We start from the raw sequence: 18,753 nt of genomic DNA, 5'->3' as shown, positions 1-18,753 counted from the left end.
AGAAATGCAAATGAGAATTTAGTATCACTTTAATGACCATATGTGATGCCGCGTACACACGATCATTTTTCAGCATGAAAAAAAACTTTGTTTTTCAGCATGTCGAAAAAACGACGTTTTCCCAACTTCATCATTAAAACTATGTTGCCTACACACCATCGTTTTTAAAAAATGATCTAGCAAAGCGCGGTGACGTACAACACGTACAACGGCACTATAAAGGGGAAGTTCCATTCGCCTTTGGGCTGCTTTAGCTGATTCCGTGTTAGTAAAAGACGATTCACGCTTTTTTGTCTGTTACAGCGTGATGAATGTGCTTACTCCATTATGAACGGTAGTTTTACCTGAACGAGCGCTCCCGCCTCATAACTTGCTTCTGAGCATGGGCAGGTTTTTTACGTCGTTTTAGCCCACACACGATCATTTTTTACAACCCGAAAAACGACATAGTTTAAAACTACGTTAAAAAATGCAGCATGTTCGAATTTTTTTTTTGTCCTTTTTCAGAACTGGAAAAATTATGTGAAGCCCACACGCGATCATTTTAAATCACATTTTTGAAAAACTACGTTTCTTTCATGCCGAAAAATGATCGTGTGTACGCGCCATATAACATTACGCATACATCTGGTATTAATTCCAAAGAGGTATACATTTTAATGAGATACTGCTGTGAAATACACACTAAACGAGAGGATCAAACAGATAACTCTACAACCACTTGCGACCCAAAAGATTGTTTAACCACAATTTTAATGTGATCATAAACAAAAAAAGATTTTTTTGTATATCAACCATTTCTACTAGACCCTTTTTGTAATGGAAAACAGAAGCAATTTTATAACCCTCAAATGTATTAACCTATAAACACACTATATTATAACTGCAGAGATATCTAGCTCAAACCATAATTTACCCAGACAAGTCAAGTAAAGCTCAACATAAACAGCCTTTAGGTTACTTTCAGGCCTCGTACACATGATCGAGTTTCTCTGCAAAAACCAGCAAGAACCTTGCTGGGAGATATTTTTTTGCAGAGGAAACCGGTCGTGTGTACATTTTCGTCGAGGAAACTGTCGAGAACCTTGACGAGCCAAAAAGAGAGCAAGTTCTCTATTTTCTCGACGGGAGTCTGATTTGGCTCGTCTAGATCCTCGTCGGGCTGGTTTTCAATGAGAAACTCGGACGTCTGTGTGCTAAGAAACCCGCCCTTTTTCAGATTAAAGTATGAGACAGGAGTAAAAGTAGCATTTGTAAAGGAGATAACACATTTTTAAAGCTGTAACAGACTGAAAAGTGCAAATCGTCTCTTACCAAACTTTTATTTAACACGCAAACACATGAAATTAGCAAAAGCAGCCCCAAGAGTTTAGCCAGTGGAATCGAACTTCCCCTGCCGTTGTATGTGTTGTATGTCACCGCGTTTGAGAACGAGGAGATTTTGGCTTGACTGTGTGTACGCAAAGCAAGCTTGTCGAGTTCCTCGACAAGCCTAACAACGAACTTGACGAGGAACTCGATGTGTTTCGCCGAGTTTCTCGGTCGTGTGTACGAGGCCTCACACTGAAGGCATTTTTCACTACAAATAGCGCCTGTAAAGTGCCTGAAAACCGCCATCCATGCCACCCCAGTGCGATAGCCCGAGTGCTTTCACACTGGAGCGGTGCACTTGTGAGACATTATAAAAAGTCCTGCAAGAAGCATTTTTGGCTCCTAAACCACCCCTGCCTATTGGAATACATGGGCTGAAACACGAACCGTTTTAACCCTTTCTTCGGCCGCTAGATCAACTGTTGCTATAAAATGACAATAATAATAGTAATAATATTAATAATAATGATAGGGTTCTATATAAAGAGATTTCCAGTTTATTTACACATTTTTTATATAAGTTGAGTCAGATATTCTTTTTTCAACCTGAATAACTAGGTTTGTACATTCTCTAATAACCTTTAAGCTGGTGGGAAGGGAATTTAGAATAGGTTGGCAGCTGAGAGGCTTTGAAGGACCTGAATCAGACCCACTTGAGCAGGAGGAACATCTCTAGTTCAATCCTCCGGATAATTGTAAACTGTAAATGACTTCACTGTACCTAGAACTACATCCTAATGCTGTGAATGTTTGTCTACAGTGATCTATAGAATGCAATAAACCTTAACAGCATGAATCAAGATCCTCATTTACTATGCAACGAATAGAGATCAGTGCAAATGGAATACTGGATGCTGTATTATGTACATAACTCTCAAATAACGTTTTCTACGGTAAATAATGATGTGAGAATTTCCATCTGTGAATAACAAGATGAGTGGAAACACATTGGAGCAATTAATAAGTGTTTGGGATAAATTCTATCTTAATCGGTATCATTGCCCAAAGTAACCATCAGATTCTATCTTTCATTTTTACCACAAAGTTTGTCTCAGACATCTTATTAATTACCCCAATGTGTCATAAAAAGCTGTAGGCTTGTTTTACATGAGAAAGGGTTGGCAAAGAGTAGTTTCATTTTTTTTTATACAGGTAAATGCAATGGGGAAAATAATTTTGTAAGAAATTAAGGGCCAGATCCACAGAGAGAGTACGCCGGCGTATCTACTGATACGCCGGCGTACCTTCAAATTTCCCACGTCGTATCTTTAGTTTGAATCCTCAAACCAAGATACGACGGCATCTGGGTTAGATCCGACAGGCGTATGGCTTTGTACGCCTTCGAGTCTTAGATGCAATACTTCGGCGTCCACTGGGTGGAGTTCTCGTCGTTTTCAAATTATGAATACCTTTAAGGATTTTTAAGGCAATTTGAAAAGAAAAAAACTATATATTAATTTAAAACGTTTATTCACATACATTTAACATGATTTAAAAATTCCAACATTTTGGAAGCAATACAAAATAAGCACATGTTTTAAAATATTGCACAAATGTCCGTCCTGAAGTGGTATCTCCCAACTACTTGGGAATACACCATCCATGCATACATGGATCTGGGGGCCCCCCTTTGTAAAGGGGGCTTCCAGATTCTGATAAGTCCCCGCCCACCAAACACCGCGCAAAGGTTGTGGAGATAAGGCCCTCGTCCCCATCAACATGGGGACAAGGTGCTTTTGAGTCTCTAGTCTATAAGGGCCTGATATGGATTTTGGGGGGGACTTCCACTGCATTTTTTTTATTTTGCCGCAGGGGTTCCCTTAATCACTTCAGCCCTGGGCCATTTCGCTGGCCAAAGACCAGGCCACTTTTTGCGATTCGGCACTGCGTCGCTTTAACTGTCAATTGCGTGGTCGTGCGAAGTGGCTCCCAAACAAAATTTACGTTGTTTTTTTCCCCACAAATAGAGCTTTTTTTTGGTGGTATTTGATCACCTCTGCAATTTTTATTTTTTGTGCTATAAACTAAAATAGAGCAACAATTTTGAAAAAAATTCTATATTTTTTACTTTTTGCTATAATAAATATCCCCCAAAAATATAAAAAAACATTTTTCCTCAGTTTAGGCCGATACGTATTCTTCTACATATTTTTGGTAAAAAATCGCAATAATCGTTTATTGATTGGTTTACGCAAAAGTCATAGCGTCTACAAAATCGGGGATAGTTTTATGGCATTTTTATTATTTATTTTTTTACTAGTAATGGCGGCGAGCAGTGATTTTTATCATGACTGCGACTTTATGGCGGACACATCGGACACTTTTGACACCGTTTTGGAACAATTGTAATTTTTACAGCGATTAGTGCTATAAAAATGCACCGATTACTGTAAAAATTACACTGGCTGTGAAGGAGTTAATCTGCAGGGGGCGCTGAAGGGGTTAAGTGTAACCTAGGGAGTGCTTCTAACTGTTAGGGGGCATGGCTTGCCGTGACACGTCACTGATCCCTGTCCCTGATGACAGGGAACAGACGATCAGTGACAGTGTCACTAGGCAGAACAGGGAGATGCATGTTTACACTTGCCTCTCCCTGTTCTGCAGCTCTGTGACCCGATCGTGGGACACCGGCGGACATCGAGTCATGCGGTCACGGTCATGGAGCTTGCAAAAGGGTCGTTGGCACATGCGACAACGGGGCGGGCAAATTAAAGGGGACGTATATTGAGGCCCATTTGCCCAGCCGTGCCATTCTGTTGTTGTAAAAGTGCGTGCAGCGGTCAAAAAAAGTTAGATTTTATTTCCATCATTTACACTTTCAAAATGACAGAAAACAAAAAAATTGCGTCTGCAAAATTTGGGCACCCTGCAGAGTTAATATCTTGTACTGCAAGTATCACAGCTTGTAAACGCTTTTTGTAGCAAGCCAAGAGTCTTTCAATTCTTGTTTAAGGTATCTTTGCCCATTCTTCCTTACAAAAGTCTTCCAGTTCTTTGAAATTTCAGGGCTGTCTGTCACGCACTGCTCTTTTTAGGTCTATCCATAGATTTTCAATTATGTTGAGGTCAGGAAATTGTGAAGGCCATGGCAAAACTTTCAGTTTACGCCTCTTGATGTAATCCCCTGTGGATTTTGAGGTGTGTTTATGATCATTATCCATTTGTAGAAGACATCCTCTCTTTAACTTCAGCTTTTTCACAGATGTCATCAAGTTACCATCCAAAATGTGCTGAAATTGTATTGAATCCATTTTTCCTTCTACTCGTGAAATGTTCCCTGTGCCACTGGCTGCAATACAACCCCAAACCATGATTGATCCACCCTCATGCTTAACAGTTGAACAGATGTTCTTTTCATTAAATTCTGTGCCCTTTCTTCTCCAAACCTACCTTTGCTCATTCCGGCCAAAAAGTTCTATTTTAACCTCAGAACACACAGAACTTGTTTCCAAAATGCATCAGGCTTGTCTATATGTTCATTTGCAAAGTTCAAACGCTGGTTTTTGTGGTGAGGACGTAGAAGAGGTTTTCTTCTGATGACTCTTCCATGAAGACCATATTTGTACAAGTATCTCTTTATAGTGGAATAGTGTACCACAACTCCAGTGTCTGCCAGATCTTTCTGGAGGGATCGTGCAGTCAAACGTGGGTTTTGAATTGCTTTTCTCACAATCCTGTGAGCTGTTCTGTCTGATATTTTTCTTGGTCTTCCAGATCTTGCTTTAACTTCCACTGTTCCTGATGACTGCCATTTCTTAATTACATTTCGAACAGAGGATATTGACATCTGAAAACGCTTTGCTATCTTCTTATAGCCTTCTCCAGCTTTGTGAGCGTCAACTATTTTTAGTTTTCTAGACAACTGCTTAGAAGAACCCATGGTGCTGATTGTTGTGGCAAGGTCAGATGAGTCTGGGCATTAAAACCTTTGAGATTGACATCACCTGGTCTTCCCAGACGATGATTGAGAACAATCTATGACACTGGCAGGTCTCAGCTTTGCAAAGGGGGCAGTGCATGCTATAAATTCTGCAGGGGGCCCAAACTTTTGCAGACGCCATTTTTTTGTTTTCTGTAATTTTGAAAGTGTAAATGATGGAAATAAAATCTAACTTTTTTTGACATATTATAAGAATGTCTAATCTGTAATTTGATGCCTTTTGGAGATTTTTCCATCTTTCCTTGACTTCGTTATGCACATTAATACACATTTTTACCTGGGGTGCCCAAACTTTCGTATTTAAAGTAATATTTCATTTCATTTTTTCTGTTTCACTTTACGCATTATTAAAATCACTGCTCCTGAAAAAACGTCTGTTTTTAAAACTTTGTTATAGCAATAACTTGCATATAAGCCTTTAAAATTTCCACTTTTGGTTTTTCATGTTTGTGTCCCATAGACTTTAACTTTTTTTGCACAATTTTTTTGCCTGTAAGCATTGTTCTGCTGCAAACTGAACTGGAGAACGTTTAGCTCATCCCTAATACCTAGTAGCTAAATGTAGCCGACTTTCTGTTGGTTTTAGGATTAATGTGTTGCTCTTCTATTGACAGCCAAAATGCTGCTGTAACATTTCTGATTTCCCTTTTGTACTACACATACTTCAAGATCCAAAGCTGAACTAAGTCATGCTCTTTAGCCTCTTTACCATGGTTCCTAATGGATGCAGCATTATTGCACCCAAAGCTACCCATCATCATCCAGTTTCTCATATTGTTCTTCACTACCTGCTGCTCCACTGTTTCCATTCAGCCCAGGAATTGTCATATTTCTTTCATATGTCTCTTGCTGTTCAGGATCTGATGCATCATCTGGACCTTCAAGATAAGCTTTTCCTCCTCCTCCTGCACCAACCAGTAATGGTATCAACACCCCATTCACCTCCTTAAACAGAAAAACCAGTACAAATAATTTATGTTGTAACACTGATATAGAAAGATACTAATGTAGATCATGTGCAAAGAATCTGCTTTATTTGACACATCATCCTTATGTGTGTTATAAGCCTGCATGTAGGCCCTGTGTAGAGGGAAGCTTCCAGTGACATCCAATTAGAGGGAATCATCAGAAATCTTTCTAATCAAAAGAACAGCATATGAAAGTTTCCAATTCCATCATGGTGGAACCTGAAAAGGGGATGCAGTATCCAGTTTTGTGTATGCACTGTTCAGTTCTGGGATTTGGCTTTTGCATTGTGATCTGTGCAGTTTTATATACTGTATATACCTGAGTATAAGCCGACCCGAATATAAGCCGATGCACCTAATTTTACCGCAAAAAATGTATTGACTGGAGTATAAGCCTAGGGTGTCCATCTGCATGCCTCACTGTGCCTCACTTTGCCTCACTGTGTCCATGCCTCACTGTATTCATGCCTCACTGTGACCATGCCTCACTGTGTCCATGACTAGACTGATGTTTAACATGGGAGTCTATGGAAGGGGTGCCCGGGTCCAGAGGACCTACGACCGGCCGGTACCAGGTCCCCCAAATTTACCCGAGAAATTACCGTTTAACATGGGAGTCTATGGAAGGGGTGCCTGGCTTTGAAAAACCGGTGCCCCCCGGCCGTAGGTCCCCCGAACAACAAACTTTGCACACTTGTAGAGGAAGATTGGGGCTACATTTGTGTCAAGTTTTGGGGCCTATGGCCGGCCGATACCAGGTCCACAAAGTCTGGGAGATCAGGCGCAAAAAGGTGACTCGAGTATAGGCCGAGGGGGGCATTTTCGGCACAAAAAATGTGCTGAAATAATTCTAAATGGCCCTTTAATGTATTTCATTAGATATCAAAGTTTCTACAATGTTTGTTAAATAATTAGAAAGTTCATACTGTACAAATGATCAACAAAGTTGCTTTGTAGAATTCAAATTTTGATCTAGTATAAATGGTGCCAACCTAAAAAAAAACCTATATATAAAAAACTGTGACAGCTGCCCCTTCAAGTGTAAAACACACAAATTCTAAAACCGTTAAAAGTAAAGTAGGTGCTGTTTCTCCACATTAATCCTTACACACTTCGTGTTTACATCCATGTGATTATGACCTCAAAACAAACACTATAAATCTCAAAAATCGGCAGGAATATGCAATAAGTGGTAAATCAATATCCCATTTGTGAAAAAATAATTATGACCTCAAAAAAACTGCAAATGTCATATATCCGCAATAACATGCAATAAATGTGAATCAATGTCCCATGGGTGAAAGAACATATACTGCAAGAAAATATTAAAACAAAGAACACACACACAAAAAAGAAAAAAATATATGAGACCTTCTCAAAAACTCCAACTCCAACTCCAAATCAGCATTTCTTCATCCCACAGGTATGTTCTCCCCTCAATGGATGTGCACCAATCACCCAGAGAGGAAATGACAAGGTAATCTTGCAACACAGTTTAGTAAAAAACCCCCTTAAAAACACTTCCCACAGTTATTGCGCATACATATCGGGGTGCCCAGACCGGCATCAGCTCGATCAGCAGTTAATCCATACGCAACCGCCAGATTATTCAGACAAAGGTGCCGACTGTCTTACCAAACCGCAGCGTGTGTTCCACTGGTTTTTAATAAACTGTGTTGCACCATTACCTTGTCATTTCCTCTCTGGGTGATTGGTGCACATTCTGAGGGGAAAACATACATGTGGGATGAAGAAATGCTGATTTGGAGATCCAAGTTGAACAAGTGTAATTACATGGATTCCTGTGTTGGAACAGTCTCAAAGGGACTCTTATTTTTTATTTTTTTGTGATTTTGTTTTAATATTTTTTTGCATTAGATGTTTTTTCACCCATGTGACATGTGACATTGATTTACATTTATTTCATGTTATTGAGGATATATGACATTTGCTGTTTATTTCAGGTTATAATTTTTTTTACAAATGGGATATTGATTTAACACTTATTGCATATTTCTGCATATTTTTGATATTTATAGTGTTTGTTTTGAGGTCATAATCACATATGGATGTAAACACGAAGTGCGTAAAGCCTCGTACACACGGTCGGACTTCAAACAAACTTTTCTGTGGATTTTCGTCCGAAGGGAGTTGGCCGGGCACACCCATAACATACACACGGCAGGACTTTTCTGCAAACTTTCCCAAAACTTTTCCAACATCGTGTGGTTTTTCTGCTCTTTGCCGCCACCTTTTGGTCAACTTCTGCTATTGTTGGTTGAATTTAACATTGGTTCTGGGCATGCGTATTTGTACTTCGGACAAAAGTCCGATAGATTTCTGTACACACGATAGGACTTTGCACCGTAGGACTTTTGTTGCCGAAAAGTTTGGAGGATTTTTTTTTAAAACTTGCTCATTTTGAAGTTTGTTGTCAAAAAGTCCTACCGTGTGTATGGGGCTTAAGATTAATGCAGAGAAATAATGCCTACTATACTTTCAACGGCCTTTGTAGAATTAAATCTGATGAGTCAATTGACTGGTTGAAAATTTGTACCCAATTTCACAGTACATTCCCTTGGAAGAAGTTTTGAACAAGATCCTAGTCTGGCTAGGTCAGCAATCTGATCTAGCTAAAAGATCCATTGTGTCCTGCCAATTTAGTGATTTGTGATTCAAGCTAAACAGCCACATACATATGTTGTAAAATGAATGAATGAGTAGTCTGTATTCTGGTTAAATAATCAAAAGTCTTGTTTATGTGTATGAGCCTGAGCAATGTGCCAACCTTAAATACATAGGTAGCTCCACCTCCACCTCCTCCTCCACCTGCCCAATCCAAGAGACTGTTCTTCTCTTTGTATTCATCCTCGATGACTGATAGCTCTCCAATGCAAATTTCTTGGGTCTTATTATTTTTCTAAGAAAATGAAAGGCAACAGTTGTCAATGAAGTGATTAGCTATGACTTTTTCTCAATGTATAATTCACATACCTATGTGAAAAAAGTCAGCTTAATACATTCTTGTTTATAAAATGATGTAACGCCTATAATTATTACACAACCTTTTGAAAATTATTTATATTTTACTTCTTGCAACCATGGCAACAATACTGAGTGGATAGGTCTTCCCAGAATTATCATATTCTTGCTTCATTGGGTTTCCCAAACGCTATTAGTGGGACTGGTTGCAGTGAACAGAACCCCCACTTAACATTTTCTTTAAGGATGTACTGTACACAGGGGCGGACTGAAAACTCATGGGGCCCCCGGGCAATAGAAGATTATGGGGCCCCTGGACTTACAGATGACCACCACGCCAGGAGGCAGTGCAGAGTTGGGGCAGCTAAAATCTTGGGATATTCACATCAAAAGCATGTCGGTTTCGGACATATCAGGGACAGATGTAAAAAAAAAACATAGATTTTTACATACTGTCCCTGGTTTTACTGAGCCTGGCAACCCTGATGGGGCCCCCTAGTGGCATGGGGCCCTCGGGCAGTGCCTGAGTGACTCAATGGTCAGTCCGCCCCTGACTGTACACTAATATGTATAATTCATTTGATTCCTAAACTATAAAGCAAACGTTTACCCCAGGGCATGCATCTTCTCCTTGTTGGCCAACCAGGATATAGAGCAACTCATCTTTCTCTAGGTGGAAGACTCCAGACAAGAAGATGCCATGAGAGCGCTTGTTATGGTTCTTGGCTCCTTTACCTCCCGCTGCACCATAAGCTGAAATCCTGCAAGAAAAGAGTATACTTAAAGATGTTTTTATCCCTTTTGCAAATTATAATAGCACTATAGTGTCCACATGTAGCCTGGTCCCAACAAGAAATACATTAGGAATGGGAAAGTTTATCCATGTGGAATATCTTCTTTTTATTAACTTATAAATTTGTCTGCAAAATACACAGGGCAGATGATGACAAGAGTAATCCTCTTCTGGAGCAACTTATGTAACGTTAATCAATGAGACAGACCATTACAGACTCCCTAGAGGCACTTCATCAAAATAATGTCATTGCTGTCTCAATTACATCATCAGATCTCATTTTAGAAGTTTTCCACTGAAAAGATACGGGGACATAGAAGATTTTTGCAGTAAGTTTTTTCTTTTACTGATTCCCTGAAACATTAAAGTTGAAGTCCCCTTTCACTCGGACATTCCGCTCAGCTGGTTTTCATCTGTCTTTTTCTGATGAAAAACAGACAGCAATTCATTCCTATGATTCAGATTATCATCCGTTTACATCCGCCTACATCCATGTCCATTCAGGCCTGTTTTTTCAAATGAAAAAAGACTGCATCTTTTTCCATTCAGACAGATCTGAACAGATGTAAACGGATGTCATCTGTTTAGGTCTGTTCCATCTATGTCCGATTTTAGAGTTGGTTCAAACTAAAATTTCTGCAAACACAATTTTGATGTGTTTTTTATGCATTCCGGTGCATTTTTTAATGCTTTTTAATGAATTCCAGTGCATTTTTTACCCTTTTTTTTTTCATTTTTAATGTGTTTTACCACATTTCAGATGTATTTCTTACAGAAAAAAATGCAACATATTTTCATAACTGCACTGAAATGCACTGCACTGGTGGGAAGTAAGCCCATTGGAATCTATGTTAAACACTGTCCATGCATTTTTTATGCAGAATAAAAGTGCACTGGACTGCATTTGGTGTGAACCAACCCTGATGCTGTGTACACACTGTAATGAACATAGCATGACAACCTCCATTTTAAGTTCAGGACGCCATGTCATGGGTTAAAGAAAAAGGTTAAAAACCTACACATAAGTTTAAGTGGTTATTATATGTAGAAACCTTTCACCTAGTTACTTAGGTATGATTAACCTGAATGTGTTCCTTTAACTATAACACGTATGAGTTTGGAAAACTCCTCCTTTGTCCCCTAGACCTGCATATATACCAGAGAAGTGGCGGTGACTAAACAGATAGCATATGATCACAAAGCATACTTGTGTCCTGTGTCATTATTTGATATCTCCAGGCCTGTGGGGCTTATTGAACTCTTTCCTGCATTGAACCTGAACCTGCCTGGGTGGTCTTACAACCGAAATTGCCAACACACACGATCGGGCTTCTGCCCAACCAAATGCACATCGGAATTCTGACGTAATTCCATCGGAGTAAAATAGAACATGTTCTATTTCTAAACTCCGATGGAATTCCTCGTAATTTCTTTTTAGATGGGGCACACACAGCCAGAATTTCCGATGGAGTAGGTCGAAAAAAACGATCGTGTGTACATGGCATGAAGCATGAAATGTTTTTTGTATATAGTTTTATCACCTATGATTGATTTCTGCAAAAAATGATGCAAAAACAGATGTAGACTAATGTAAACTTAACTGAAGTGAAAACTGGTGTAAGCTGAACTGAAGATGTATGTGCAAACTGATGTAAACTGAAGTACCCTAAATCAGTATTCATCCGTTTTGATCCAACAAATGTGACTGAACTGATGATGCCTGCATGAAAGGACCCTTGCTCAAAAAAGTACCTTCTCCAAATTCCTATTTTTTGTTACTGTGATCTGACTTCTGGTGAGAAGGTGGCTCAGTTTGTTCTTTATGGTTCCATTGTATGTAGAAGCATAGCGACCATTTCTTGCTTGCTCCCAAGATGGACAAGGGTGTTGGGACTATGGGATTTGCAGTATGCATAGAGCAGTGCATGTGACCACATTTAATGTGTGCTGCTCTTTCCAAACAAATGAAAGTTAGGAGAAAAAAATAATTGATTGGGAAGCTCGTGCAGGACAATACAAGACAAAAAAACACAGTAAGGCCTTGTACACACGACTGAGTTTCTCGGCAAAAACCAGCAAGAAACTTGCTGGGAGATATTTTTTTGCAGAGGAAACCGGTCGTGTGTACATTTTCGTCGAGGAAACTGTCGAGAAACTCGACCAGCCAAAAAGAGAGCAAGTTCTCTATTTCCTCGACGGGAATGGAGAAACTTGCCTTGTCGAGTTCCTCGACAGCCTAACAAGGAACTCGACGAGGAAAATTATGTGTTTCGCCCATCGAGTTCCTCGGTCGGCTTTAGACACAATTTCATGAAAATTAGATTACAGGGCCATTAATTAATGGGTTTTTATGAATTATTTTAAGATAATAAGTATATTGCTTAGTGTGACTTTAATGGGCTACTTTTATTTTTCTTGCACAGTGCTATTTTAGCCCTAAAAAGGTGTCAGAAAAACACATCAATTGGTGCTTAGAAATAGATTCCATGTACCATGTATTTATGGTAATATCTTTGTCTGCAAAAATATTTAGTGCAAAGTAGATTTTTGATCTCTGTCACTATTAAGGAATATATTTAAACAAACTTTTTTTTCTGCCTGGAGTTTAGCTCTTCAGCATCTTTTTCAGTTTAATTCTCAGAATGACTCTGTTTTATTTTCATTTAATTTGTGATAGTTTTACTCACTTGTATACTTTGGTAAATGGGACCCTCCACATCTGGACACCCTTCAGTGGGCCATCTTTCCCAACAGTCACAGAAATGTTGGTTTTGCGGTATGCATTGTTACACTGGGCCTGAGTTGGGCCATGAGATCCTCTGGCACCACAAGTAGAGAACTGCCAGTACATGTCTTCTTCCTCTTCTACGTGGAGACCAAACACAAAATATATTATAGAGAATTGATTGTACAAATTGATTATACACATACAGTACTTAGGATTTTTTTTATTTGGCTTTAAAGGAGAATGGGTTTCTTTTTTATTTTAGTTTTATACTTACCTCGGTGGATGGAGCATCAGACCGATGCTCCATCTGTCCCCCACCGTCTGTGCACTGAGAACCGAGCCACCGAACATTGCCGCTGGCTCGGTTCTCACAGATCCCTGAGAGGAAAGAGGCTGACTGCCAATCAGCCTCTTTCCTCTCTGCTTCCCCACGCTTATTGGAGAGCTGAGCAGTGGAGGGGCGGGGAGAGGCTGTCTCAGTGACTCGCTGAGACTGCCATCAATCAGGGCAGCTGGCTGATTCCGACTTGGGAAGTCGTGATGACGCGCTGCCCCAACTGATGGCAGTGACGTCAGTGGAGAGCGGACTTCAGACCACTCTCTGCTGAAAACGGGTCACAGGAGTGCAAAACAAATTGCACTCCTGTGACCCAAAGGAGAAGCCCAGCCGAAAAAGCTCAGGCTGGACTTCCCCTTTAACGAACAATAATAAGAAGAAACCTGCAACCAAAATCAACTCCTCCAAAAAAGAACAAGGTACCTTTCTAAATGTACGTCCACAAACAGACACTTTATATGCACATTTGTCTTTTGATTTGTTCCTCTGTATCCCTTTGTATTTCCATGATAGTTGCTGCAGTCCCTAATTTTGCCATTTCCAACCCTAATGTGCTGCTACTTCGGCATAACTCCAGCCAGATTTTAGATTTAGAAGTGTCAGATACCACTCACTGGACCCCACCAACCTGAAAAACTTAAAGTGGTTGTAAAACCCACATTTTTTACTTTTACCTACAGGTAAGCCTATAATAAGGCTTACCTGTAGGTATAAAGAATATCTCCTAAACCTGTACGGTTTAGGAGATATTCCCCCCGCAATGCGCCGCTGATTGCAGCGGCACATGCGCAGCGGGGATCCTCGGCTAAAGGACCGGCAGCCGCCGGACCTTGCCAAATTGAAGTCTCCCGCGCGCATGCGCGGGAGTGACATCATCGCCGCTCCAGCCAATCACAGCGCTGGAGCGGCGATACCCGGAAGACACGCCGAGTCAAGATGACATCTCGCTTGCCGTGGACCAGGTAAGTTCCTCTAACCTCATTCCGAGGTAAGTATTTCATAATGAGCTAATATGCGGTGCATACTAGCTCATTATGGCTTTTGCCTTTCAGGTGAAAAAAATATATAAAAATTAATCGCGGGTTTACAACTGCTTTAAGACCCATCTCATTGCTCCCATTCACCTCTAAATTCTAGAACGCTTAGTCTACAACCAGGGCCATCTTTAAGGCAGGGCAAAAGGGGAAGCTGCCCTGGGCCCTGTCATTGTTGTAGAGCCCAAAGCAGCTGCCTCTGACTTGCCAACTATACAAGTTTAAATTCCCTTGTTCCTTGGTGTTTTAGTCCTGTGATGTGTCCCATTATCTCAGTGTTGGTACTAATGCTTCCCAGCTCTACCCTATTATTGTGTACAGATGACTCACCAGCAGACCCTGTGTTTACATGCAAATAACCAGCATTTATATGTAAATAGCTGCGGCCGGCAGCATTCATATGTAAATAAAGGCGGCATTCATATGTAAATAAAGGCGGCATTCATATGTATATCATGCCCCCCTGCAGTGAGGAGATGATGTGCTGTAACCTTTCGCAACCAATCAACCAATTAACAAGCAGAAATCATGTGCTGTAACCTCTAGCAACTAATCAGTGATCTGTAATGTGTGCTGTAACCTCTAGCAACCAGTCAGTATGCAGTAATGATATGCTGTAACCACTGGTAACCAATCGCAATTGCTGCCTGATCTGATACAGTAAACTAATTTTAAGTCTAGCTGCTATTTATTGTATGACTCAGAGCAGGTCGAGAGTGAAATTGCATCGAGGTGGGGAAAGAAATTTTTTGCCCAATATTAAAGACGGCCCTGTCTACAACCGTGTTAGCTCCTACCTCAGTGAAAATAACCTTCTTGACCCCTTACAGTCTGGCTTTCGCTTGCAGTACTCCACAGAAACTGCCTTACTAAAACTTACTAATGATATACTAACTGCTAAAACCAATGGCCACTACTCCATATTCCTACTACTTGACCTTCCTGCAGCCTTTGATACTGTTGACCACCAGCTCCTTCTCAATAAACTCCGTTCCATTGGACTCCAAGATCCTGCTCTATCCTGGATCTCCTAACTATCACAGAGCTCCTTCGGTGTTACCTAAAACTCTGTCTTCCCCTCTCCATTGCCCCTGTAGAGGTCCTCCAAGGCTCTGTTCTTGGACCCCTTCTCTTCTCTTCTTTTCTCCTTCCCCTTCTCTTCTCTATCTTCCTCCCTTGAAAACTGCCCATGGCTTCCAATACCATCTATACGCTGATTACACCCAAATCTATCTGTTTACTCCTCACCTCACTCCTTCAGTCTCCTCTCGCATTAGTAACTTACTAACTGACATATTAGCATGGATAACACACCACTTCCTTAAACGAAATCTCTCTAACACTGAGCTGAGAATATTCCCCACCGCCCGTGCCCCCCTTCATGACTTGTACATCAAAATCAATAATGCAACAATCAATCCCTCCCCTCATGCCAGGGTGCTAGGTTTAATCCTAGACTTTGACCTGTCCTTTCAGCCCCGAGACCAATCATTGTCAAAAGCTTGTAGACTTCACCTCTGTAACATCTCTAAAATATGCCCCTTTTTAACAAATGAAACCACTAAGCTACTCATTCACTCCCTTGTCTCTCGTTTTGACCACTCCCTTCTTATTAGCCTACCGCTCCATAGGCTATCTAACCCTTTTCAGTGGAGAGAGACAAAAAGCAGCGCCATCCAAGTGTAATTAAAACCAGCCAGTGTGTAATGGGATCATCTGTTCTGTCCCAGTTAGGGTGCTTCAAGTCTCGAGCTGCAAAGGCTGCCTTGGATCGGGCTAGAGACAGGAAGCACCCTTCCTGGGACAGAGCGGATGATCTCATTACACACTGGCTGGTTTTAATTGCTCTCTTGTGAGTGTTACTCTAATGTTTCCAATATTAAAATGTTTTACTGCTACACTTAGATGGTGCTGCTTTTTGTCTTTCTCCACATAGTTACATTTTTCTCCCCATATGAACTCACTATTTCAGTGGACTAAACAAGCCTGGCCTATTGTGTGACCAAGTCACAATAATTTGTTATCTTTTTTATAATTTTTACAAGCCCCATCTGGAGTATGCCATGTAATTTGTTGATATTTTGGTTATCCCGTCTTCAGTCTATCATAAATGCTGCTGCCAGACTTATCCACCTTACCAACCGCTCAGTGTCTGCCACCCCTCTCTGCCAATCCCTACAGTGGCTTCCGATCGCCAAGAAAATTAAATTCAAAATACTGACCACAACATACAAAACCATTCACAACTCTGCCCCAAGCTACATAACCAATCTTGTTTTTAAATATCACCCAAACTGTCCTCTCTGCTCCTCTCAAGGCCTCCTGCTCTCAAGCTTTCTGGTCTCCTCCTCCCATGCTTGTCTCCAGGATTTCTCCAGAGCCTCTCCCATCCTCTGGAACTCTCTGCCTCAACCTGTCCGGCTATCTCCTACTCTAGCTGCCTTTAGGCAATCCCTGAAAACTCATCTCTTCAGGGAAGCCTATCACGCCTCCAGCTAATCTTTTACCACTTCCATCAGTTCATTCCCCATAGTTACGACCTTTTGTGCCCCACACTTTTAGATTGTAAACTCTTCTGACCAGGGCCCTCTTAATCCTCTTGTATAGGAACTGTATTGTCTCCCTTTTATATTGTAAAGTGCTGCATAAACTGTTGATGCTATATCAATCCTGTATAATAATAATAATAATAATAATAATGATAATAATACAACCTTCAATAAACATTCTTTACGATTAAAAGCTGGGTTAAACTACATTCGATTGTACTTCTATTACCACTCTGCATTGGCTGAATGGCTTTCGTGGCTCAGCCACCCTATCCTAAATTAAAGAATAAATCCTTATTTATGGTATTTGTGACAAAATCATGCTGAAACCTTTAGTAAGAAGGTAGTCTTATGCCACGTACACATGATCGGACATTCCGACAACAAAACCGTTGATTTTTTTCCGACAGATGTTGGCTCTAAAACTTGTCTTGCATACACACGGTCGCACAAATGTTGTCGGAAATTCTGATCGCCAAGTACGCGGTCACGTACAACACGTACAACAGCACTATAAAAGTGAAGTTCAATACCAAGTGCGCCACCCTTTGGGCTCCTTCTGCTAATCTCATGTTAGTAGAAGTCTGGTGAGAGACGATTTGCACTTTCAGCCTTGTGCTTTTTAGTCCATTACTGCTCCGTTAGTAGAGCAGTCTGTTAGAAGAGAATGCGCTGCATTAAAAGATTTAAAAAAAATTAACGTGACGAATGTGCTATTTCCATTACGAACAGTAGTTTTACCAGAACGAGCGCTTCGGTCTCGTACTTGATTCAGCGCATCCGTGGAACTTTGTGTGTTGGAATTGTCTACACACGCTCAGAATTTACGAGAACGGATTTTGTTGTCGGAAAAGTTGAGTTCAAATTTTTGTTGTCGGAGATTCCGACAGCAAATGTCCGATGGAGCCTACACATGGTCAGAATTTCTGACAACAAGCTTCCATCGAACATTTGTTGTCAGAAATTCAGAGCGTGTGTATGCGGCATTACTGTACTGTACCTTTCACATATTGCTATCTTAAAAGCAGATTTGTAAGCATTTTGCTAATTACTCTGTGCACACATCACAATTGCTTGAATGCGAAAGAAGGAGAGAGACCAGTAATACTTTAAATTGTATTACCCTTTAAGTATACGCCCTCAAATGTGTATTGAAATATTCAGTGTGAGAAAAGAACTGACTTGCAGCCTAAATACCAACCGGTGAAAATAGGCTCCGACAGGGGGTTGACAGTGTCATCTTCCCACAAGTCTCTCTGATCTGGTGCTTCCCGTTCTCCAGAACTCAATTTTATTCTTCCTGGCACAACACAAAACACATACAAACACGTTTATACTTGTCTAAAGGTTACACTTTTTAAAGAAAGCTCAGGGAAAGCAATATAAATATGACTTCACCAAGCAATCTTATCAGACACATTCCAATCAAGCAATCAAGGACTACAAATTGTATATATGTACATTGCACTCCAGCTGTGACATCTGAGTGCCACAAGATTTACCTGAATTAAAGCAGTCTACAGAAAATGTGATGTTATCAACGATGATGTGCGTGAGTGAATCTCTACCCCATGTGGCCACCAACTGCATGCGGAATCTGCGGAGACATAGCAAAGAATTTTTAATAATGTCTGTAAGGCCTGAGGGAAAATTTCCAGCAATGGGACAACTTAGAAGAAGTCAGCTTTGTGACCTTTACATCAATCTCATGACAATCAATTAGTTATTTTTCTATAAGCTTAGATTGGAATGTAAGCAATGAATGATGCTGCATTATTTTGTCCTTGTATGTATTTTGTCTTGTACAGCATTTTATTACTGTGTTTGTGACTTAAATGGTGGCCTGTTTTCGTGAGTAAGGTTCATCAGTATATGCTAGTTTAGAAAGACCATGGTCGACACTGGGAACATGGAGGATTTAAAGACAGTATTATTTTTACCCTAGCTTTTATGCTTAGCTTATATGATGTGCCATTACAAAAACTTGCCTGGAATTAGCCCTTAGGTAGTCTTCAGCAAATCTTTTGCATTTTTACCACCCAAAAGTATTT

At 40.5% G+C, this 18,753-nt stretch overlaps 1 protein-coding gene across 1 annotated transcript in view; it reads right to left on the bottom strand.

Moving 5' to 3' along the window:
- LTK (leukocyte receptor tyrosine kinase) overlaps positions 1-18,753 on the bottom strand; it is a 292,808-nt gene that overhangs the window by 73,682 nt on the left and 200,373 nt on the right. Inside the window, exons 10-15 of the mRNA XM_040331968.1 lie at positions 18,205-18,299; positions 17,904-18,002; positions 12,742-12,919; positions 9,872-10,022; positions 9,068-9,199; positions 6,100-6,256 (exon numbers count right to left, since the gene is read on the bottom strand). Coding sequence (XP_040187902.1) covers positions 6,100-6,256; positions 9,068-9,199; positions 9,872-10,022; positions 12,742-12,919; positions 17,904-18,002; positions 18,205-18,299 — 812 coding nt within the window. The remainder of the gene's footprint in view (positions 1-6,099; positions 6,257-9,067; positions 9,200-9,871; positions 10,023-12,741; positions 12,920-17,903; positions 18,003-18,204; positions 18,300-18,753) is intronic.

The sequence above is a fragment of the Rana temporaria genome, chromosome 13 (assembly GCF_905171775.1).
Source record: "Rana temporaria chromosome 13, aRanTem1.1, whole genome shotgun sequence".
Classification (NCBI taxonomy): Eukaryota; Metazoa; Chordata; class Amphibia; order Anura; family Ranidae; genus Rana; species Rana temporaria.
The sequence above is the reverse complement of the archived record's forward strand: the minus strand, read 5'-3'. Positions and strand labels throughout refer to the sequence as shown.